The sequence below is a fragment of the Desmodus rotundus genome, chromosome 2 (assembly GCF_022682495.2).
Source record: "Desmodus rotundus isolate HL8 chromosome 2, HLdesRot8A.1, whole genome shotgun sequence".
Lineage (NCBI taxonomy): Eukaryota > Metazoa > Chordata > Mammalia > Chiroptera > Phyllostomidae > Desmodus > Desmodus rotundus.
Genome location: NC_071388.1, coordinates 125,835,425 through 125,860,556, shown reverse-complemented (window position 1 = coordinate 125,860,556; position 25,132 = coordinate 125,835,425). Strand labels below are relative to the sequence as shown.

The following is a 25,132-nucleotide window of genomic DNA, read 5'->3' as shown; positions in this document are numbered from 1 at the left end:
GGGAGGGCTGTGGCCCCGATTGCTCAGACTCCGGACGGTCCAGAACACACCGCTGCTGCCTGCAACCACGCAGATGCGACTCAAAAACGTTACGTTGACAAAAGAAGCCACACAAAACTGCATGATCCTGTATGATTCCATTTACACAAAATTTGAGAAAAGACTAACTTAGTCCCTGGTAATTGAGGTCAGAAAGTAGTTGCAGGGCATGGAAAAGGGGACAGGAAGGAGCTTGCTACAAGGGAAATGCTTTCCGTTTTGTTTTAGGAGTGCCTCAGTGGGTGTTACCATCAACAGCATTCATCAAATTGAATGTCTAAAACCTGTACATTTCATCATATGTTAATTATACCTCAATTAAAAATTATGCAATAATTACAAAACCAAACAAACTAATCCCTAGATTCCTTTTGGAGGCTGGGTGTAAGTCAATCGTGATGAATTTTAGCCCTGTGATCGCTGAATTCTAGGTCTGATGCTTTGCTTAACCACTTTTTTTGACCCTTTGTCAGGTCATAATCTGTCTGCTTCTGCCCTGCAATTGTCTAGAACACGCTCTGGCCACTCACTGCGTTGTCCCAGTTCAGAGGGAATAACTAACTAGTTTCTACGTCAGTATTGCCCAGTACACTTTCCATGATGGTGGAACTGTTCTAAATCGGCACTCTCCAATATGACGACCAGTGGACATAGGTGGCTATTGAGCCCTGGGGTGTGGCTAGTCAAATGAGGAACTGAGTTTTCAGTTTTATTGTTTATTCTTTCTAAATATACTTTATTGATTATGCTATTACATTTGTCCCATTTTTTTCTCCCTTTATTCCCCTCTGCCCTGCACTCCCCTCCTACCAGCATTCCTCCCCACTTCAGTTCATGTCCATGGGTGGTACATATCAAGTTCTTTGGCTTTTCCATTTCCCATACTGTTCTTAACCTCCCCCTGTCTATTTTATGCCTACCACTTATGCTTCTTATTCCCTGTACCTTTCCCCCCATTCTCCCCCTTCCTGCTGATAACCCTCCATGTGATCTCTATTTCTGTGATTCTCTTCCTGTTCTAGTTGTTGCTTAGTTTGTTTTTGTTTTTTTTAGATTCATTTGTTGATAGTTGTCATTTTGTTGTGATTTTACTGTAATTTTAAATTTAAGTATCCATAAATGTGTTTGAATGTGTAAAGTGTTATTTAAAAATAAAAGATCAGGAATGGAGAGGGATTATAGTCAAGGAACAACTTCACCGAGAAGGAGATATTTCAGCAGAGATATGACAGGGACAAGGAAGTGAGAGGAAACAGCATGAGCAAAGGTCCTGCGGTAGGAGTGCTCATTCTGTTTGAGGAACAGGGAGGAAGCCAGGGGGACCAGAGCAGAGTGGGAGGGAGAAGGGGAGAATGTTAAAGGTGAGGCAGAGGGGTCGGCTCCATCGGGTGGTTTGGTTAGGTTTGGCTTTGCTGAAAGGGGCTGGAAAAGGTCACCATTTTATCAGTGTACATCAGGTCACCGGAACTCTTCTGCCAGGGCCCCAGTCTGTGGGTGGGGCAGTGCCAGGCCCTGCATCCTCCCGGAGGGAAGCTGACCGCAGCCCTGATCTGGCTGACCAAGGTCAGCTGAGCTGGTGTGTGATGACTAACACCACATGTCTGCACAAGGATCCTCTCCAGATCAGTTTTATCAGCTCTCCCCTAATTGCCTTTGAATCCCATAATTAGCCGTGTCGCTTTCACCACATTCCAGCAAAGAGAATGAGAAGGAGTTGACAGTGTCTGGCTGCTGAGGTGGAGGCGGCTGATGGTCGCGAGCCCTGGGCTCTGCCGCTCTCTCTCTGCTGCCTGTGGGGGAGCCACCTGCTCTTATGAGCCTCAGTTTCCCCACTCGCATCATCAATGAGATGATCTCTAAGCCCTTTTCCAGTTCTAATGCTCAGCAATTTTAAGACCACTTGATGCTTATAGGGAACGTGGGCTCTCCCGTGCCTGGTCACGGGCCAGCTCTGACGCTGGTGGGGAGAACCTGGGTGAGAGCAGGGGCATGCGGGTGTTTCTATGATGTGACCTCTTAGGCAGGACAGGATTAGTCTTGGCACAGACCACGGAGTTTAGGCTGGAAAGCTTTTTGTGCTGCAGGGTCTTGGAGTTTCTTTGTAAAGTGATTTGTTCCATTGAGTTAAGGTGCTGCTTTTCAAGTTTTGGGATCCATGAGGTTGCGAAACTGCAGATTTAGGGTATAGCTAGGTCTTAGAAAAAATCCTCTTCTCAGATGGACTGACCACTGGCCTTTGTCATATGTGGTCTGGAAGGTGGAGGCCAGGCCAAGGTAGCTTCTCCTAGGCTGTCCTGAAGTTTGGGTTGGGGGCCATGGGGTGATAGGCATGGGAGGCCATTAGAGTCAAGCCTTCACGTCTCACAGCCCTGGCTGGTGGGAGCAGAGAGAGATGTGCAGACCCACCTTGTGTGTCATATTTTGGAGCATGTGTATGGCTCTAAGGGTCTGTCACCGCCCCCCCCCCCCTTTTGTAGAAATTCGGCCTTGCCCTCACTGAAGTCTTGCTTCCTTCCAAAGTTCCAGGGAAACAGCTGGTGCTCCAGGGTGCCCATTCTGAGGCGCATTCCCGCATCCCCTTTGATCATTAGAAATCCACCAGCTTAGTCCTCTCCTCTCCCTGGCCCCCCACCCCAGGAATGCCTTTACTGACGCGGTTTTGTAACTTCATGCCACTGACGCTTACCGTGGGTCAAGATGACAAATGCCTACATGGATAACATTTCTGCATCTTCCATAAAACGGGTCGTAAAAGTCTGGGCGATTATGGCGCTGACATCCCTCTGTGCAGTGTGGTAGTTCATATCACCATTTTTTATTGTCATGGGGATAGATACCGGGGTGAATGAGAAAGGATCTCATCCGTCAGCAAGCTTACAGGAGAGATGGAGACGAGGAAAGAAACAAGGGCAAGGACATGCCGTGGGACCCTTGAGAACATGGCCCAGTGGGGGTGTGGAGTACAAGTGTCATTCTTAGAGAGCGAGTTGTCAGGAAACGCTCAACAGAGGAGGAAACACTGGAGAGAAGTCTGTGAAAAGGAGTGCTTACCACTACACAGTGGGAATAAATCAGTAGAAAATTCATGAGGCTTGAAGTCAGCCCATCAGGGTCCACATCCCACCACTGACCTCTCTAAGCCTCCGATTTAATCTTTATAATGATTGTGTTTGATCCCTCTTCCCTACCTAATATCGCGTTAATGGACATTATGCATATTATAATAATGTGCATAAGCTGAACTATGTAAGTACTTGTAACGGTCACGTGAGGACTTCCTGAGATAAAATGCTTTTTTAAAACTTCTCGCCTGAGGATATGGTTGTTGATTTTAGGGAGAGAGGAAGGGAGAGCGAGAGGGAGACAGGTCAATGTGAGAGAGAAATATCAATTGGTTGCCTCCTGTATATGCCCTGACCGGGGATTAAACTCACAGCCTAGCTATGTGCCCTGACTAGAGATCAAACCCACAACATTTTGGTGTACGGGATGATGCTCCAACCAACTGAGCCACCTGGCCAGGGAAGTAAATTGCTTTTTAAAAAAATTAGTTGTAGTGATATGTAATGTACATACAGTAAATTTCTCATGCAGTTTGATGGGGTTTGGTAGGTGTATAACGTCAAAGAACTGCCACCACGATGAAAACACAGAATGTTTCTGTCACTCCAAAAGGTTCCATGACGCCCTTCTGCAGTCATTAATTACCACCCCTCCTCAACCACTCGTCTGCTTTCTGTTGGCATAATTCTCCTCTTCTAGACAGTAATATAAATGGAATCATAAAGTATTTAGTCTCTTCTGTCTGCCTTCTTTTACTTAGCATGATGCTTTTGAAGTGTAGCCGTAATCTTGCTGAATGCTTCAGTAGTTCATGCTTTTTCATTGCCGAGCGGTATTTCACTGTATGGCTATATCTCCTAGTTGATTTGTCCATTTACCAGTTGTTGGACATGTAGGTTGTTTCCAGTGTTTTGACACTATGAAAATAGTGGCTAAGACCTTTAGTGTTCAGGTTTTTGCGTGGACATAGGCTTTTGTTTATTTTCAGAAAACACCAGTGAGTTGAATTGCTGGGTCCTATGGTAAGTTAATATTTAACTTTACAAGGAACAGCCAACCTGTTTTACGTAGTGGCTGTACCGCTTTACATTCCCACCAGCAGCGCAGGAGAGTTCTAGTTGCCCCCCATCCTCACTATCATCCTTATTATTTCTTTTTAATTTTACTGGCTCTAGTTGGTATGTAGTAGTATCTCATAGTGGTTTTGATTTACATTTCCCTGTTGACGAATTGATGTTGGGTATTTTGTGCTTATTTGCTAATTGTGTCTCTTTTTTGGTAAATTGTTACATTCAAATGATTTCCCCTTTTTTAAAAAATTGAGTCATGTTTTCTTCTTTTGAGTTACAGAAATTCTTAATATATTCTGGGTATAATACCCCTGACAAATGTGTTTGCAAATGTTTTTTTCCAAGTCTCTGGCTGCCCTCTATTTTTTTTTAATTCTACTTGGCTTTTGAGTCAGTGGCCAGTTTCCTTGCACTTTTTGCCCTGATATTCTATCCAAATCTGAGAGCGTAGGGGCCCAGGCTAGTAACAGTGGAAACTGAATACCTAGCGAGGAGATGGCCGTCCCTCTGTTCTTACAGAGTCCGTGGTTCAGGGATGCTGTGAGGGATGTTCACAGCCACAGCTGAAGAAGCATCCTGGTACAGTTGACAGCTGGGAACTGATCCAGGTCCTGCCACTAGCTGAGTGACCCTGGGCAAGTCATTCAGCCTCTGTGCATCTGTTTTCCCCCCGTCAGATGCCAGCTCGACCTGGCTATGAGAATCGAGTGAGGCACGACGGGTGTGGCTACACTTTGAAAGAAGTCAGTGGGTTTCCATACCTGCTTGGGTTGCAGTTTCTTATCATTAGCTGTGCCCGCTCCGGCTCCCTAACTCTTAGAGAGGAATCCTCTCAGAAACCTTTTATTTTTTATTTTTTATTATACCCAGGGACTTAGTGGCATTACGACCCAGCTCAGGCTGTCATAACAAAATGCCAGAGACTTGGTGGCTTAAACAAGAGGAATTTATTGCTCACACCTCAGTGAGGTAGCTGCCTTCTCACTGTGACCTCACCCGGCCTCCCCTCAGTGGGTACAGGTGGAGGGAGGGATCACCTCCTCTTCTTATGAGGACACTAATCCCATCCCGGGCCCCATCCTCATGGCTCCATTTAACCCTAATTCCTCCCAAAGGCTTCATCTCCAAACAGCATCACATTGGGGGGTTATGGCTTCAACACGTGCGCATTGGGGGACACAAACAGTCCGTGACAGCGACTAATGTGCTGAGCAGGCTGATGGCTACGTCTCTGTGACATTCTGCTCATGCTAACAACAGATGCGGTGGGAGTGTGGAGAGGGGAGAGCCAGGTGGGCTCTGGTGGGGAAATCACAGAGGTCTTCGAGGGCTCTGAAAGCTGGTTTTGTAACAGTGGGAAATTGTAACCTGCCCCACCGTTCTTGGGGCATCGTTTCTGTAAGCGCTGACTCTGACTAATGTGTAGCTTGCAGATGAACAGCGTGTTTGTATAAGAATCCTAGGCACTAACTCCAAAAGATACAGACTCCGACCTTCAAGCATCCCATTCAGAGAGATTTGCTGACCTTCAACCACGGAGCCAGGAGGACGTGAATCCATGATGACTAAGCCAGGATGATGCACTCGGGACGGTCACTTGCCTTTGTGGAGGAAAGGAGGCCACATCTTAACCCGACAAGCTCAGGAGGGGCCTGCGAGGCAGCCTTACAAACTCAGATCTAAAGTAACCACAACGGATGGTCTGAAATGAACACTTATTAACTAAAATCAGTTCATGGCAGGTAGTCATGTCCTAGGCCACAATCTTTCTCTGATAAAGGTCAACCTTTACCTTAACTGAGCCTGTCTAATTGAGATTGTGCTTCCTGGCAATTGTCGTCAGTCTGGCTCCAATAAACTCACCAAAAATTCCCTACAGGTCCAAATGCCTCTCACGTTGACACCTTATTGGAAGGGACCGTGCTCGTCTGCACGCGCAGAGCTTCTCAACCCCGCCCTTGGTCACTTTGTTCTGTTCTCCTCTCTCCTTGTAAAAACCTCTGCCTCCACTGAGAGGAGGAGGTGGGCTTTGAGACGGGAGGCCCCCATCTTCCAGGTGGCCGGCACCTGAAGATAAACCCCTTTCCTTTACATCTGCACCCGCCTCTCGAGTATTGGCTTCTGTAGTAGGCAGCTGGGCCTGCTTTTGGTTAGGTTTGGGAGAGGGACTCTGGCAGGTCTGTGCCAGCCCAGGTCCTCTATGGGTCCTTCAGGGTTAGTTTTCTTCTGAGGCAGGCCAGTATAGCAACAGTGAGCCAACCAAACCCTGAGGCTCTGGGTGAGGCCTCGAGATGGCACAGTCTCTGTTCCTTCAGACTTCGAGAAGGTGTGATACAGCCATTGTTCCTTCAGAGCTGACATGGGGAACAGAGCGTGGGTGGCAGAAATAATAATCCATGGACAGGAAAAACTCGGGTTTTGCATCTTGGTTTCTCCACATTTAAATAGAGCACTTACAGTGTGCTAGGCACAGGTTAAACACTTTGAAACACCCTTAGGAAGTGGTGTGCCAGGTGCAGGCGGAGAAGCGGCCCCACTCTCAGTGGACCCGATAGGGCGTTGTTGTGGGGAGGGACCTTATAGGATGCTGGGGGCTGTGGAAGAGCCCCTGTCAGGCTGCTGCCCGGAACCTGGGTCTGAAGTCACAGGGGGTCTGGAAGGAAGAAACGTGGGTAATGAGTGGCACAGAGCAAGGACCACCTGGTTGCCTGAAGATGGACTGGAACCACAGCTGACCCTCACCGCCTCAACCCCGATGATGTGGGTGCCTTTTGCTGTGAAGCTGCACGCATGCCGGGCTCAGGACGCAGGACGGGGAGGGGTGCAGTGGGCCTGGGGGCTGGCTGCTGCCCTCCCTCTAAGGGGAGCCAGTGGATCAGCAGCCCATCATGGGTTGCAGCAGCACCTGGCCCTACACCTGCCCTCAGGGACTAGGAGCTGCACTTCTGCCTCTCACATAGATGTCTCTGGTGGCCAAGTGTGACTCAAAGCCACCTGGGAAGGGAATTCCGCTGATTGCTGTGGACACAGTATGCAGCCACCAGGAGTGGGAGGTCTGCTGTTTTCTCCACTTTACAGAGGCGGGTGTGGAGGAATAGAGGGAGGTTCAGTGACCTGCCCAGAGTCACATAGTTACTCAGTGAGGCTCCTGCTTTGGTGCCTTTAACTACTACTCAATGACATCAGTAACCCCTCCCCTGTTCCTCCAGGAGTTGGACCTCAGAGCCACCCAAGCCTGGAGAACTTCTCTAAGATGAAGCTTCTAAGGTGAAGAATAGGTCCCCAAACCCTTTCTCTCCTTATCAGCCACTGTGGGTCCCAATCAGTCTCTTACATTTCACCAAGCATACCTGCTTCTCAGTAATAAGTCCCCTATGTTTCTGTTGTAGGGGTGTTTACCATACTCAGTCTGGGGCGTACCGTTAGCACCTTGTACAGCCGTTGGGTGGAGGAAGCACGTGCCTGGATGGCGTGCTGGGCCCTCAGACAGCAGTTGCAACCTGCTGTGCATTCGCTGTTAGCCGGGGGCTGTAGGTATCTCGCTGCCCTTTATGGAAAGGAGAATTGAGACTTGAGGGGTCGGCTTTGTTTCTGTTTCTGGATTTTATACCTGAACAAAGGCCTGCTGGCTCATCACTGCCCCGAGTCAGCAGTAAGCTTCCTGGATTAGCAGGCCCAGGAGAGGACTGCCGCAGCCACAGTGGCTCTTCTCCAGCTGCCTCTGGGGGTGGGGGCACCTCAGCCCCCCGCCTGGGACCTGTGTGGGGTGAAAGCAGACTTTATCCACCTTGGGAGATAGAGATGAGGGCTTTGCAAACACAGTGATTGAATGGAGCCAGAAAGGTATGGGGTGAGCAAGGTCAGAATTCAGCTCTGATTTGGGGGCCTTGAAGTGCTCAGTTGAATGCCCCAGTCTCCCATCTTAAGCTTTCTGAATTCCATCAACAGGCTGTGTTGACGTGCGATTCCTTAGTAATGCTCGCACGGTTTCCGCCGGGCGCTGTCTCCCTGCGTCTGCAGAGTCCCTGCACAAAGGGCCTCTGATTCGGGGTCCTCCTGCCACGGCCCCTGCGGTGCACCCTCGTGTGCAGCAGGACTTGGGTCTGCCAAGGGGCCAGGTGTGGCGTGGTCTTTACTGATAATTCAAGGAGGTGAAACTTCAGTAAGGGGATTATTTTAAAAAATTTAAATAATTATAGATGTATAAGAGTTACAAAGATATTACAGAGAGTTCCTGTATGCCCTTCATCCAGCCTCCCCTGTGGTTTAACATCTTACGTGGCTGACCAGGCAACATGTACCCCAACTATGGCATTGGTAACCCTGGTAATGAAGCTCCAGACTGCCTGATTTCCCCAGCTTTTCCACTCACTGACCTGTCCCTCTCCAGGACCCAGTCTGGGACGCAATGCTGCATTTAGTCCTCACGTCTCCTTAGCCTCCCAACTATGACAGTTTCTCGGTTGTTCCTTGTCTTTCATGGCCTTGGCATGTAAGCACTCAGGTAGTAGGTAGGCTGTCCCTCAGAATGGGTTTGTTTAATGTTTGTCACGATTAAGCTGAGGTTACGGATTTTTGGGTAGAACACCAAGTGGTGGTCTTCTTGCCACGTCATACCAGGAGGTGCGTCATAGCTTAATTTATTATAGGTCATTTTAATCTCAATCACTTGGCTAAGTTCACTTGCCGGGCTCTCCACTGTAAAGTTACTGTCTTCCCCTTTCCATGCCCTATTGCTTAGATGCCAGTCACAAGTCCAGCCCGCACTCAGGGGGGGTTAGGGGGAGTTAAGCTGTGCCCCCCCCAGAGGAAGGGTTTGCAAAAGATTTGTGGACGTGTGTTAAAACCAACCACCACCGACCAGGGTTGTGGGGGAGGTGCGTTGGTACCATGCAGATAGCTATCCTGTTTGCAGTGAGGTGATTTTTCTAGTGACGTTGTTCAGTTTTGAACTCAGGGAAGCGGGCTGTCATCCCTCTTCCCAACTTTCTGTCAGCAGGTGAGTGATTTTGAATAACAAAATGCTTAAGGAATCCAATTTCTTTGCCTATATATGATGCCTTATCAGATTTCTGCTGGCAGTTGCATTTTAATAGTGGAGAATTTGGAGGCTGTGTCCCGTGGGAGCGGCGCAGGGGAGCTGAGGCTGAGGAGCGTCCTGGGCCCTCAGGTCACAGACAGCGGTGCTCTCCTTGGCATGTGACTCACTGGTTTGCTTGCAAAGGCGAGGTAAGGACTTAGAGGAAGCGCTAAGATAACGTCACTAGCAGACTGTATTTTTAGATGCCTTTCCCCACCTTGAACACCTTGTAGGCTATAATTGAACTTCTAATTGCCTCGTGTGAGTTTAAGGGAAAAGTGTGGCTGTGAGTGTGGCTGATTTAGTGGCTCTGTGCTGAAGTGTCCTGAGGCCAGTGGTACACTTAGATGTTCCAAACTTCTCATCAGCTGCTTTTAAAATTATCTGTGAAAAACTCTACCTAGAAGGCACTGTTTTCACGAGTCTGACCGTTCTGTTACGATCAGTGATTGCCAATCATTTTAGCCTGATGGTGCAGAAAGGCATCTACTACAGGACAAGAAATACTTAATGGGTTTCTAAGGAAATGTAAGTCAGGATGCTCTGTGTTTGATCGTCTTTTCCAGTTCCCAGCGACACAGGTAACTAAGAAGAAAAGAAGCGATGCACCCCCAGCCTGGTGGCGGCACACTCGACTGAGGACGTGATTTGCAGATAATCTGCTCTAGCAGGTGAACTGTTGAAATCTGGAACTTTCTCTTCTAGGATGATTTCCTGTTCAGTGTCTCCATTTTAAGTGGGATCCTTTGCAGCATCCTGGCCGTGTTGAAGTTTATGCTGGGGAAGGTTCTGACCAGCAGAGCACTCATAACAGATGGTGAGTAAGGCCAGTGCGGCTGCTCTCCGAGGGCTGAGGTCACAGTGAGGGAAGGTGCTGTGTGCATCGCTTTCAGATGCTTGTCTTGCAGAAGCGGTTGACGATTGGGAGTCGGTTCTCACTAGCCTCGCCTTCTTCCCAGGCTGTCTCATGATTCTCAGGGTTCGCATATCAGGGCAGATGGCTTGTGTTCTGGGAATATATTAGACTCTTCATGAATCACCTCCACTCTGACCTCCGACCAGGGCAGACTGGGGCTCCCCAGCCTCTTAACTATGAAGTGCACAGGGTTTTCTAGAATCTTGGATTTTATGTGCATTGCTCCAAATAAAAAGTCAGAGTCTCTTCTGGAATCCATAACAGTTTTCTTTGTGGATTCTCCATGCTCATTTTCCCCTCCACTTAGTGAGACAGTCACCTGGGAGTTGAGGTTGCAATGAGCAGGGCTTCGCTGGAAAAGTGATCCATGTGTTCTCTGCTGGAGAACCCACGCCAGGTGGAAGCATCCCTCTGTGTCTCTCAGGGTCAGGGGGAGCTTCCTGCATGGCCTTGGGGTGACAGAGAAGGGTGTATGAAGGCAGGAAAAATGCATTTCAGTCCGAGAACGAGTGCCCATGCAAAAACGAGAAACCAAACAAACAAGATCTCCTGGCCATTTTCCTTTTCTTTTTCTTGAGCACATGCAGTTGTCAGAGGGTCAGGAGCAGAGACACGAGCCCTTGTACCCTGGGGTGAGAGGTCAAAGGGCAAAAGCTTGTAGGTTGGTGTGTATGTCTGCACAAAATAGAGCAGAAATCATTGGATTTCTTTTTTTTAAAAAAAGATTTTATTTATTTTTAGAGAGACAGGAATGGAGGGAGAAAGAAAGGGAGAGAAACATCAAAGTATGAGAGTTGCCTCTTGCACACCCCCAACCAGGGACCTGGCCCACAACCCAGGCATGTGCCCTGACTGGGAACCAAACTGGCGACCTTTTGGTCTACAGGCCAGTGCTCAATCCACTGAGCCACACCAGCCAGGACTTGGATTTCTTCTTTAAGAAAATAACCTCTCCTCCTCCACCCCCCAGCTCTGAAGGTTCTCTCCTCTGTGAAGTGGGTGAATGCAGGCAGACATGCAGGGGTGGCTGTTGGTTCTGTTGTGGAGGGTGCGAATGGCAGTGCAGGGGGCCCTTCTCTGCCACGTGACAAAACCTGGTGACACTGGGTGGACTTTGACTCCTCGTCCCGTGCTGATGCCCTGCTGTGTGTGGGGCTAGGCTTTTGGACAGTGGGGCAGGTGGGTAGGAAGTCAGAGCGCTATTTTCAACTTTGCAACTGCGCTGGGAGGAGCACTGTCAGTGTGCACACCTGTGTGTGGTTCCTTTGAACAGACCTGATGCAGTTGGGTCTTACGTGACCTGACATGCCCACTGCACACCAGGGACCCCAGACACTAGTCAGTTAACCGTGACCACTGGCAGCATCAGAACTGCTTGTGGTGTTTGTTAAAAACACAGATTCCTGGGCCTCACCCCTGAAGATTCTGCATCTGGGGACAGAGGTGGGCCTAGGAAGTCGTGTTGTATGCCAGTGCCCAGTCCATGCGATGTACCCTGAGGTTCGTGCTGCCTCCATGGCCGCCCTGAGGGGCCAGGACAAGTGGCACCCTAGGGGAGGTGGACCTGGCAGTGTCCCTCATGCCATTTCGACCAGCAGGGCCTGCTGTCTGCTTCTGTCCTTGCAAGATGACACCTTTCTCACTGTGCTGTGGAGGCCATGTGCCCATAGAAACCAAGCTTTTTAAATAGTAACAGCTGTTTAAAATAGTAAAAGGGTTGGTGTCTGGGATCAGGGCCTCCGCTCCCCTGCTCTGCTTTCAGGCCCCTGTGTGGACCGGGAGGCCCAGCCGGCTGGGGCTGCCGTCCTTGGCTGGCCCAGTGCAGTGAGGACTCAGCAGGAGCAGGTCCTGGGGTGGCTGCTGTGAGAGCCACACTGCAGTGACCCTGCCCAGTGGGTTTACAGAGTTCTTGTGAGCCTGGCACTGTGCCGTGTGCCACGTTAGCTGGGGACCTAGCTCCTAGTGCGGTCAGGCGACCTCTTTCCCGTGTGTGTCCCTCTGCTATAAAGAGTCCTGCCCCTGGTGTAAAGGGATAGCTCTTCCTACCCGGCAGGATCTGAAGACCTTGTGACTCAGGCCCCAGAGAATGAAGCAAGCCTGCCTGAGGCCACAGCCTGGCGCGGTTTGCGGTCTCTGTCACCTATCCTGACAGCACGGATTTAGAGACCGTTTGCATCAAACTGACCCTTAGAGTGTGCTCTTTCCTCTCTGCGGCTCACCCAGAATTTGGGGGGTAGTGTTCATCCCTTGTGGTTTTTGTGGTGTGGTATTTTTTAATCTGGAAAAAAAATGCCTCCTTTGGCCATGGAGCCCTTTTCTTAGGGCCGCACAACGCAGGGATGCTTGTGTTGGGTTGGCCGCCTTCAGGTTTCCTTCATGTGGCTCTGAGGGACATAGCTGCCCGAGCCCTCTAGGCCTGAGCAGAGCAGAGGCCTGGCTGGGCCTTGGTTTCTCCAGCTGTGTGTTCTGTGCCTCCCTCTCGTGTCTCTGCCTGGAGCGTGGGTGATGGGAGGGCAGGCCAGGGAGGGGAGGCTGCATGGGCCCCAACAGCTTTCTGGGCTCGCGGTGGTGACCACGGAGAACTAGCTCCTCTCCCAGTCCTGAGTTGAGCTCTAGAGTCACAAAGCCCCTCTGACTTACAGAGCCTCACATTTTATCTGTTCGCACACAGAAGTGCTCTCCAAGTCTGAGGGTGGACCCAGCAGTCAGGACCTCCCACCCGTGACCCTGGGGCTTGACCTTCCCAGAGCAGTGACCCTCAGCCTAGACAGTAGTTCTGTATCGTGTTTCTATTTACACTTCATCGTTCTTCTAACTTGTCACCACTTCCCACGGCACACAGAGAAGACCCCAACGCTAGGTATCTTTTTCCTGATGAAATAACTTCTGATTTCATAATATTCATACACAGAGCTATCCACACACATAAGCAGTGTTTCCGTCAGACTCTTGAACCAGGGAGGGGTTATTACAAAGCGGATGGTTTAAGGGAAAACTGTTCCACAAACAGGAAAGCAGGGAAGAGCCTTCCTCAGGCCAAGGGAATCTGGGAGGGAGCCGGGGCATCTGAGGGGCTGTGTGAGGAGGGGGCATGCAGGGGGGAGCAGGGGGTAAGGGCAGATCATGCAGGACTTCACGTAAGGGTAGGATTCTGTATGTTTTACTAAATGTTTAAACACTGAGGAGACGTGATTAATGTGTTCTAAACAGCCCTCTGGCCGTCAGGTGGGGAACAGAGTGGAGGGAGGGAGGGCTGAAGCAGGGGCAGGTCTCTGGGGAGCTGGGCGTGGTGAGTGGCGGCTTGGACAGGGGTGAGGGCAGAGGGCGGAGGATTGGGGGTGTGAAGAAATGTCGTTGGTGGTGATGTGGGGATGAGTGGCCCTGCGGGTTGGTGGCAGAGTGAGAGGAAGGCAGGCGGAGAGATGGCACTACTGCAAGGGGCAAAGGCCTGTCGCCCACGGGGCCTGGCTGGGGGCGTGTGGTGTGCTCTGTGCCCCCTTGCTTGGTGGGAGTGTCAGCAAAATAAGCAGAGGTAACTGTAGCCTCCTGCCAATTGTGTTTTCTGGGATGAGGTTTTACTCATTGATGAGCAGAGCTAGGGAACCTTCTGTAATTATCTCTTCTTGGTTCTTTCCTCACTCTGGGAGGAGGGGGAGAGGTGACGGGGCTGAGGAGACATGCCTGTCATCGATGTTGGGGTTTCTGAGGGGCTGGTCTGGAGGGCATCCTTTGAGGGCACCCTGAGAATGACCCTCTCGTGGTCTGGCCCCTTCTGTCCAAGAAGAATGAAGTTCTACAAAGTGGTGCGGGTGCAGGCAGGGAGCACGGGCCTCACCTGTCACCTGGTGAGGTGGCCGATTCCCACACTGGAGCTGTATATGAATTGGGTCAGGCTGACTCCACCAGATGCTTTGTCGCTGGGTTGTGTCCGTACCAGAAGCCGATCTTCAGAAATGGGGACATCGGGGTGTGGGCAAATTCCAGACTTCCCTGCTCTGTGCTGGCGGTGCAGTAAATCTTGTCTAGTTAGATTTTGTCCCTTTAGATATTTAGTTAATCAACATGTGATTGTTGCCATCAGCACTAGGCTGCAGCTGGCTTTGCGTTGTTTAAGGTAAATGATTTCGCACAGCAAGCTCACACTGCAGGCCAAGCGGAGGGAGATTGTGAAGAGGCACCTGGGGGGAGGGGTCTGAACGAGGGGCCAGGAGCCCGGCTCCCACGTTGCCCTCGGGGACGGCTGAAAACCTGAGTTGAGCAGCCTTTGCCGACTCTTCTCCCACTCCTTCATAACTCTAAAATGCCAAGAGTCTATCATGGCTTTAAGCACATGAGAACTTTTAATCAGAACTTTTTAAAATTGACATACTTAATTATACAGATTCTTATCCAGTCACTAAGGCCAGAATGGTGGTGTCTTACTCAAGACAACCTCTTAGACAGCTAACAGCATTTATTCTTGGCAACAGCTCTGGTTTTCACTGAGGACAGGAACCAGCTTCCTGCCTGGGTAGGGTGGGGCAGCACCCTACAGGTGAGGCCCTGTGTGCTGCATGGGTAGGGCAGGGTGAGTGCTTTGGCGGGCAGGGCTGACGGCTCAGGGTTCTTCGTGTGGGGTGCCTGCAGCTGGAACATTCTGAAGGATGTTGCGGGCAGATACAGGACTGTCCCCCCGTCTCCGTGAGCTCAGGGCGGCATTCCCCTGCAGGCTCATAAGAGGTGAAGGCAAAGCTGAAATGAGTCAGGCTCCGTCATAACCAAGGCTGAGCAGAGCGGAGAAGGCCAGAGGCTCCTCCTAGAAGGTGCAGGGGAACCAGGTGGGCAGACCGGGAGTCCATCAGCGGTCACCTGTCCGGAGCACGCATGGGTGGGCCGTCAGCAACCTGGGCTGGGCTGTGCTCGGCTGGCAGAGCTGGTGACTTGGTGGAGCTGAGTGGACATCTAGTGGCCGTCTTGGGGAACCTCACGTTCTCTCCGCACCCTTTCTGAGTGCCACTAGGCTTCTGGGAGGATGGAGGGCTCCACCAGCCGACCCACGCGCCCACGGCAGAGACATGGAGAGGAGGGAGGGGCAGCGGTCACCTCCTTCTTGTCTATCCCTGTCCTCTAGCCACTCTTGAAACAAAACCTTCCCAAGTTTGAGAGCGCTGAGAGGGAAACACCAGCCCAGGTCCCCTGCAACAGAGTAATGGCTTCTGCTGTTTCTTTTGGTGGCTTTCTGAGAAAAGATGTGGAACAGAGACTTTTTAAAAAAAAAGAACAGGAAGATACAGAGGACGGCCAGAGGCTGCCCATTTACCGAGGTCACTCTGGCTGCTGTGAGGGGGATGGATTGTGGGTTAAGGGAGATGTGGGCAAGAGGGGAAGCAGGGAAGGCAGTGAGGAGGTAGGGGTGCAGGCCAGGGATTACAGGGGCTCGGTCTGGGCTGGGGCAGTGGGGGTGGTGAGAGGTAGAGGGATGGAGAACAACTTTTGGAGGTAAGAGTTGGCGAGAATAACTTGATGGTTGATTAGATTTGGGGTATGACAGAAGGGTGGGCTCCTAGATTTTTGGCCTTGGCAGCTAGGTGGATGATGGTGTCACTTACTGAGAAGGCGAGGTGTTTTGGAGCAGAAACTGAGGCTTTTGCTTTGAATGTGTCAAGTTTGAGGTGCTTACATGAGTGAGTCTGCAGCTGAAGGGAAAGTTCAGGCCAAAGAGAAACCTGGGAGACACTGACATACAGGGTCAGAGGTAACAACCTAGAGAGAACGTAGGCAGAGGAAGAGTTCAGGGGACTGAGGTGGGGTGCCGAGATGGGGAAGAAGAGGATCTGGCAAAGCAGACTGAGAAGGAAGAGCTGGAGTGGAAAGGGGAGAACCAGCAGAGTCACGGAGGCTGAGGAAAGTCCTCCTGGGAAGCCGGAAGGGGAGGACGAATGAACCACAGCCTCTGGCAGCAGGGAGGGAGTCACTGGACTCTGGGGGGAGAGAACCTGACTGGAATGGGGTGAAGAGAGAATGGGAGGTACCATCGGGTGGACACCTCTTCCAGTTTTGTAGAGGTCGACAGTGACTGGGGCTTGTGATGTGGGCGGTGTGCGGTCAGGCAGGAGTTTGTGGTGGGTGATGGGAAGGGAAGATTTGTCCCAGTGGGAATGTTCCAGAAGAGGGAGAAGAGTTTCAAGAACAAAGTCCTTTGGCGAACAGGTGTGGAGGGTTCGCCTTACATAGGAACAGCGGTAACTGGAGCAGCAACTGCCCGTGTGGGGCAACTGTCACGGGGGAGGAGGAGGTGTGGTTGCCTGAACCTGTGTGCTCCAAGAGGAACAAGGCTGTCATCAGCAGAGAACGGGCGTGGGGAGAAGACAGACTTGAGGGAAGAGCGAGGGTGTCACTATCCAATGAGATGTCGTCACAGGGCCAGCCAGGTTATCTTGTTCCCGTTTCTGGGGAGCAGCCCGTTGAAGTCTCCACCTTGGATCCTGAGAAGGGGTCTTCCCCAGGCTTTGCTCAAACCTTTTCTACCTGCAAGCTCTTCCTCTCCCCCTGTTCTTCCTTTAGAACCTCTCCCCTAGGTGCACAGTCCCCAGTGAATACATTTAAGGTTGTTTGGTCTTAGTTTTCCTGCTTGAACCTGAAGTTAACACTCCTGAGTTCAGCGAAAGCATGGTACTTACACAGGTGGGGTTGCCCCGGAAATGAACCAGGGCCTGTTGTTGGCAAGGTTACTGACCCTGGGCAGACCAGCATGGACCCAGAGCCTCTCCAGGCTACCATTACACCCCTGCGAGGCAGGCAAGGAGCCCAGTGGCCCACCCCACAGTGCGGCCCCGGGGCCCCTTCCCACGTGGCCTTTGAAAACTCAGGTAAAATGGAAGCGTGGTACCTAAGTCTTGGGGACCAGCTGAGGTGTGACATACGTGAAAGGAGATGATCGTGTCTGTTAGCTCCAGTCCTCTTTTGGCTGCCATTTCCGCAACCAGGCACCTAGTTCTTGACTTTGCATTTCTCGTCCTAGAGAGTGAAGATCCTCAGGTGACTTACACAGACCCTGGAGGAAAGGATGTGGGCTCTGGTAGAAGCCTAGCCTTGCTCCTCTTAATCTGTATAACATCAGTCAGTTTATTTAACCTCACTCTGCTTAACGTCATTCTCTCATCAGTAAAATTGTATAATAGTCAGACTTCATAGGATTGAGAAGATCCCAGCTGGGTCCTGGGCCCAGCAGACACCCAATAGCTTTGAGGCACCAAGTATTTGAAAGTGTCCTGGGCACCAGGTGCTGCCCTGAGCTCCACAGGGTCCGGACGAGATAGTGCGCTGGAGGGAGGAAGACTGACAGCGAGCGCAGACAGGCTGTGTCAAGCGGGCATGAGTGCCTGGCAGGGGAAGGACGCTGACATTGGGGGTGACAGCTCTGGCTAGCAAGGTCTCCTGTGACATTGGAACAAAGACATGACAAACCACGTAGGTGTCTGAGTTGGTGGTGGCTCTCACCTGTGAGAGTGCTTCTGGGCGCCAGTCCGTGCAGCCCACGTTTGGAATGTGGAGGCATGCCTGGTGTCTGGGTAGCTTCTTGGGGGCTGAGAAAGTTCACGTGGCTCTGCCGTCAGGCTCTCTTTGCTTCTTTCCCAGGGTTTAACTCCCTCGTGGGAGGCGTCATGGGCTTCTCTATTCTTCTGAGTGCTGAGGTGTTCAAGCACAACTCGGCGGTCTGGTACCTGGATGGCAGCACAGGTGTGCTGATTGGCCTTACCATATTTGCCTACGGGGTCAAGTAAGTGCCTGTTTTCCTCTTTGTTTTACTGGCAGCCAGGAGTATTCCTTTTTTTTTTTTTTCAACCCCTAATGGTTATACCTCATACCTGTAACCTTCCTGAGCCTTGGTGAGGTCAGGTGACTGAAAACATTCCCATCAGGGATCATTATTGTTGCTGGCACCAAAATGAGGCAGGGACTTTCATAAGAGGCACCAGTGTTGGGCTGAGTCCCCATAACTGAACTCTGGCTGTGCAAACCAGGGGGGCTTGCATCTGAGTGAGACAGAAGGCTGCTGGAGTCTCAAGCATTCCTTTTGAGGGACCTACGCATGGACTCGCTCACTCACAAGCTCATTTGCTCTGGGGTCCAGTGCAGGGGCAGCAGCTCAAAAAGTACCAGGGACATGCAGGGAGGAACTGAACTGACTAGCTTCACGGGGAGGGCTGGAGGGGTGGGCAGGGGTCAGAGCAGCTCTCCAGGGATGGAAGCCCCCGCAGGCACAATGGCTTTGCTGAGCCCTACCTCACTCAGCCTCAGGCAACAGGTGAGTGCCAAGTCTGAGCTCTCCATTACCCTGGCCATTCTCTGAGACCTCCCCTCTCCCCCACTCAACTTGGATTTCCAGCCTGAGTGCCTCCAGTGGATCATCCACACGAGGGGCCTGCCTTGGCTGATGCTGTGGACTTTCCTAAAACCTCTCAAAGGCCCACAAACCCCAAACAAGCAGCAGCTGGCCTTGGCATACTCAGCACCAGTGGTGAGAGATCTCAACTTGCATTGTAATTCCCCTCAGGGGGCCCCAAGCCTGACAGAAACTTTGGCCAGTCTTGTCTTAGAACATGGCTTCGACTCCACAGCCGCAAGCCCAGCACAAGTGGCAACCAACCACAAATGGCTATGTAGCTCCTACGAGGTGGGCCCAACCCAGCCACAAGCAGCAGCTGACCTTGGTCTGCACTGGAGCCCCTCCTAAGAAGCTCCAGAACCAACGTACCTGTGGCCAGCTTTAGACCACTTCAGATCACCACCCAAGCAGCTCCACAAATGGCTCATCTGAAGGGTGGACACACCCCGCCAGAGTGACTCCTACTATGTGGTCAGCCCCCACACAATAGCTTGTCCGCTGTAGTTGTGGGCAGGCAGACGGCCTGAGGGTCAGTCCTACCCACTGATGTGCCAACGGCAGTCAAAGCTGTACTGCACAGGGGGCACAAAGCCCACACAAGGGACACCCCTAGAGTTCCTGGCTCAGGTGACCAGGGAGACTGCACCACAGGGCCCCACAGGACACTACGTACGGCCACTCTACAAGACTGTGTGACACAGCAGCTCTACCTAATACACAGGAGCAAACACAGACAGGAGTCCAAAAAGAGGAGATAAAGAAACACGCCCCAAATAAGAGAAGAGAAAACGCCAGGAAAAAAACTAAACAAGAGAACTAAGTAATCTATCAGATACAGAGTTCAAAACCCTGATGATCGAATTAGTGATCTGGAAGAAAGGGTAGGGGGAAAACCCAAATGGAACAGCAAAAAGAAAGAATAGTTAAAAATGAGGATAGTTTAAGGGAAAACATCAAGAATAACAACATTTGTATCGCAGGGGTACCAGAAGGAGAAGAGGGGGAGCAAGGGATTGAAAACCTATTTGAAGAAACAATGACTTGAAAACTTACTAATCTGGTCCAGGAAACACAGAAGGTCCCAAATAAGATGAACCCAAAGAGGCCCACACCAAGACGCATCATAATTAAAAGGCCCAAGGTTAAAAAGACAAAGAGAGAATCTTAAAAACAGCGAGAAAAAAGCAGTTAGTTGTCTCCAAGGGAGCTCCTGTAAGACTGGCAGCTGACTTCTCAGCAGATACTTTGCAGGGCAGAAGGGATTGGTGTGAAACACTCAGAGTAATAAAAAGCAAGGACCTGCAACCACGATTACTCTACCCCGCAAAGCTATCATTTAGAATCTAAGGACACATAAGGAGCTTCCAAGACAAGAAAAAGCTAAAGGAGTTCATTACCTTAAACTAGTATTACATGAAATGTAAAAGGGCATTCTTTAAGAAGAACAAAAAAAAAGATAAAAGTTATGAATAATAAACTGGCAATAAATACATATCTTGTCAACAGTTGAATCTAAAAAACAAACAGGCAAGCAGAACAAAAGCAGACTCGTAGATACAGAGAACATTTTGATGGCTGGCAGATGGGAGGGGAGTTGAGGAAATGGGTGAAAAAGGCGAAGGGATTAAAACCAAATTGGTTGTTCCAGAGCAGCCGTAGAGATAAAAAGTACAGCACAGGGAGTACAGTCCTTAACTATGTAGGGGTCAGAGGGGTGTGAGTTTTACGGGGATGATCTCAGTAATTATGTGAGTTCCTAATCACTGGGGTGTACACCTGAAACTAATGTTATATATGAACTGTAACTGGAAAATTAAAAAAAAAAGATTAAAAAAGAAACAAAAGAGAAGGGACAAGGGACATCACAGATATACAAAGGATTATAAGAAAATAGTGTGAACAATTTTATGCCAACAAACTGGGCTGCCTGGGAGAAATAACTAGGATAATACAAGAAACAGAAAATCTGCGCAGACCAATAATTGCTAACGAAATAGAATCAGTCATCAAAAAACTTCCAACAAACAAAGGCCCTGGACCAGATGGCTTCATAGGTGACTTTTATCAAACAGTCAAAGAATTAACACCTGTCTTTCTTAAACTATTCCAAGAGGAGGGGAGGCTCCTAAATTCATGGGATGGTGGTCATTACCCTGGTACCAAAACCAAAGACGCTACAAAGAAGAAAATTATAAGCCAATATCTTTGTTGAACATAGATGCAAAAACAGCAGCAGAATATTAGCCAACCAAACTCAGCAATACATTAAAAAGGTCATACACTATGATCAAGTGGAATTTATTCCTGTGATGCAAGGTTGGTTCAATACCCCCAAATCAATTAACATGATATATCACATACACAAAATGAAGGATAAAACTCATATGATCATATCAATACATGCGGAAAAAGCATTTGACAAAATCCAGCATCTATTTATGATGAAAATTCTTAGCAAAGTAGAAATGGAGGGAACATACCTCAACTTAATACAGACCACATACGACACACACCCAGCTAGCGTCATACTCGGTGAAAAGCTGAAAACTTTGTCTTTAAGGTCAGAAACAAGACAAGGATGTCTACTTTACCACTTTTACTCAACATCAGAGAAGAAAATGAAATAAAAGCCATTCACATTGGAAAGGAAAGAGTAAAACTGTCATTATTTGCAAATGACATGATACTATATAGAGAGAACCCTGAAGAGTCCACCAAAAAGTCTACTAAGACTAATAAATTCAGTAAAGTAGCAGGATACAAAATTAATATTCAGAAATCAGTTGCATTTTTATATAACAATAATGACCTCTGAGAAAGAGAAATTAAGAAAATAATCCTATTTATAATGGCATTGAAAAGAATACATAGAAATAAATTTAACTGAGGAGGTAAAAATCCCTGTATTTGGAAAACTGAAAGATGCTGAAGAAAAAAATTGAAGATACAAATAAATGGAAGGCTACACTGTGCTAAAGAACTGGGGGAATTAACATAGTTAAATGTCCACACTATACCAGGCAATCTATAGAGTCAGTGTGACCCCTATCGGAATACTAATGGTATTTTTCACAGGACTAGGACAAATTATATGGAACCGCAAAAGACTCCAAAATGCCAAAGTTATCCTGAGAAAGAAGAACAAAGTAGGAGGTTTATCATACTACCTGACATCAAACTATACTACAAGGCTATAGTAATCAAACCAGCATGGTACTGGCATAAAAACAGACACACAGATCAATGGGACAGAAAAAGAGAGCCCAGAGATAAACCCACAACAATATATTTAATTAATTTATGACAAAGAAGACAAGAATGAACAATGGGGTAAAGATAATCTCTTCAATAATTGGTGCTGGAAAACAGACATGTACAAGAGTGAAACCAGACCACTTTCTGACACCATATACAAAAATGAGAATAGATTGAAGACAATTACAAGACCTGAAACCATAAAACTAGAAGAAAACAAAGGGCAGTAGACTCTAACATCACTCTTAGGAATATATTTCTAGATAGGTCGTCTTGGTCAAGGGAAAGGAAAGAATAAACAAATGGGAATATATCACACTAAAAAGTTTTTGCACAGTGAAGAAACCATCAACAAAACAGAACCTACTGTGTGGGAGAAGATATGCACCGGTGATATATACCATAAGGGATTAATTTCCAAAACATTAAAGAAATCATAAACTTAACACCAACACAAAACGACAAACCCCTAACATTCTGATTAAAAAATGTGCTGAGGACCTGAATAGACAGTACTCCAAAGAGGACATACGATGGCCAACAGACTATGAAAAGATGCTCAACATCACTAGTCATTAGCGACAGGCAAATTAAAAGCACAGTGAGCTACCACCTCACACGTATCAGAATGACTAGCATCAGCAAATCAAACAGATGTTAGCAAGGGTGTGGAGAAGAGGGGACCCTTGTGCACTGTTGGTGGGACTGCAAATTGGTGCAGCCACTGTGGGAAACAGTATGGAGGTTCCTCAAAAAATTAAAAATAGGTGTAACCACATACCCAGCAATCCCACTTCTGGGTGTTTATCCAGAGAAATCCAAAACAGTAATTCAGAAAGATATATGCAGCATTGTTTACAATAACCAAGACACTGCAGCAGCCTAAGTGTCTGTGGACAGGCGAGGGGAGAGAAAAGGTGCGGGTCCTATGTAGGAGGGAACAGGACTCTGCTGTGAGAGTCTTACATCTGCCACCACGTGGATAGCCCTGGTGGGCATCCTGCTAAGTGAGGCAAGTCAGACAGAGGGAGACAAACACCGTATGATCTCACTGACACCTGGAATCTGGACACAAAATATATGAACAAAGCATTAAATTTTACACTTTCAACAATTAGGTGAATTGTAAAGAACTTGTATACATGTCCACTTTTATAAATTAAATATCTCCTTAATTGGGGAACAAGTGTTAGTGGTCCGGGGTGGAGGGGAAAAGGGAGTGATGTGAGTGGGTGTCTTGGGTTGAGGAAAACGTTCTGGAACTAGGAGGTGGGGGTGGTTGGACCATCTATGCATTTACCAAAGCCCACTGAGTCACGTACTTTAAGAGGCTGCAGTTGCCTCTGCTGTCTGCTCCCCCAAGTGCCCTCAGCCCGGGGCTCTGCAGGGTCTGTGTTGGGGTGACCTGTCTGCCTCCTCTCTGCAGACTCCTCATCGACATGGTGCCCAGGGTGAGGCAGACGCGCCACTATGAGATGTTTGAGTGAAGAGGGCCGGGGCCGCCAGTTCTGCGTTTTCATGAAGACCATCAGGACGACAAGAAGTTCCCACAAAGGCGACGGTGCCAATATTTATCTGAACATCCAGTTTCTTCTTTGGAAAGTGTGTGTTCATGGGAACGCAGCCTGTCCAGCAGGCCGGTCTGCACTGCTCCCCTCACTCCACTGCCCCCCAAACCCAACAGGACGACGCGCATAGGAGGGGAGTTTGGTTTCCCATTTCCAGTGGGAACTGACCTTTTCTATTTTCAGGAGTAAAAAGGTCCTTGTGGGTGGGATAAGATCTCTGCTTGGCAGGAAGTTCTGTGGTGCTCAAGGCCTGAAATAGAGAGCAACTGACCAGACCCACCTCCTCTGGCGGGCTCCGGCCACCTCGGAGTCCTAGAGCCCATCTGTCACCTCCCAGCAGAATTTAAGGGAAGACCGCACATACCCTTGCGTCCTTCACCCCTTCACACCCCCAGAACCATCAGTATATGGCACTTCCTAATTTCTATCAACATATTTCATTAGTTTCATACTGTTTTACTAATCCTAAATCTAAACAGATTTGTTCAAAAGGAGACCATTCTATTTTTCAAGTACTTAGTGATGTATGTATGAGCTTTGCATGGACGAACTAAGCACATGACCCTTTCTTGTACATTCAGAACCTGAACATACATGTAAAAACAGGATCCATTTTTGACAGATGTGCGACTAGTTTATTTGTAATAAATAATGACATAATCGACCCCTATGTGCATATATCCATATGCTGTGTTGAGTGGTAAGGGTACATTGCAGTCTGTTGGCAGCGGCGGGTTCCTCTGTAAGGAACAAGGTGTCTCCAGTTGGTGTAACGTTGAGGGTAGAAGCTGTGACAGTGTTTCCCAGCACACAACAGTCTGTACCTCTAGCACTGCTGCTTGTCCGGGCGACAGTGTCTGACCAATAAAGACCTTTACCTCTTTTGTATGGTATGGGGAGGTTGTCTTTGAGAGTTGTCACCGTCACGGGCAGCTTTGCTGTGGTGGCTGAAGGATGACGTGGCAGCATCACTTGTTCCCAGTGGAGTGGGAGAGGCGACCCTGAAGCACCGCTGTGAAGGGCTTTGTGCCTCTGTGGGGCAGGCCTGCCCACCCACCACTGGGGGGCGGGGAGTGGCCACACAATGACTCGGTGGTGCCCCAGGCCCTTGGGGCTGACCTCGCTGGTACTGAGGGACGGCTGTTCCCCAGACCTCACCCCCGCCGCCCGCACCCCATCTCCCACTGGCCATTTCAGGCTGGTTAGAAAGGCAGGTGGTTTGGTCTAGGAGGTCCCTGACCTTGGTTCAGTCTGGTGCTGTGAGCGCAGCTTCCTCCAGCAGCTCTGTAGGATGTCACTGTGCTATGTGGAATACAGGGTTGACTGTTCAAACAGGGCTGGGAGATGCGAGATTCAATAGGTTTCTTTCCTGTGGGCTTTCTGTGTATTTACTATACAGTGTGGGAGGTTGGGGAAGGGAAGCGAGGGTGTAGCCTCCCCTAAACTTAGGCACTCAGTTTTCTCGGCACATTTCTGGGACTGGTGCACACCAGATGTGCTGTATCTGGGAACCGTGTGGTGTTCCTGTTCAGGGCAGATCTTAAGAGAGGCTGTGCCATCGAGGGCTGAGCCATGCCTCCCTGCCGCCCTGCTGCGTCACTGCCTGCAAGCCCTTGATTTGACCTTCCTTGTTTCCAGGGCACAGGCCTCACCAAATGCTCACGGCCACTGAGCCCTGTGTCAGAGTCCTCTTTGTAAGGGGGAAATGTGTTCCAATTCTAACAGGCCCTCAGCCTTTTTAGGGACTGTTTTACTAGCACATCTTTAAAGATT

General features: G+C 49.4%; 1 protein-coding gene across 4 annotated transcripts in view; it reads left to right on the top strand.

Moving 5' to 3' along the window:
* TMEM163 (transmembrane protein 163) overlaps positions 1–24,252 on the top strand; it is a 227,076-nt gene extending 202,824 nt beyond the window's left edge. For 2 of the 4 annotated variants that reach the window (XM_053918612.1, XM_053918613.1), the window contains 3 exons: positions 9,958–10,069; positions 17,786–17,927; positions 23,218–24,252. In XM_053918612.1, coding sequence (XP_053774587.1) covers positions 9,958–10,069; positions 17,786–17,927; positions 23,218–23,278 — 315 coding nt within the window. In that variant the 3' untranslated portion in view covers positions 23,279–24,252. The other 2 variants (XM_053918614.2, XM_053918615.2) reach the window with 1 other exon arrangement.
* Positions 24,253–25,132: the final 880 nt, after the last annotated feature.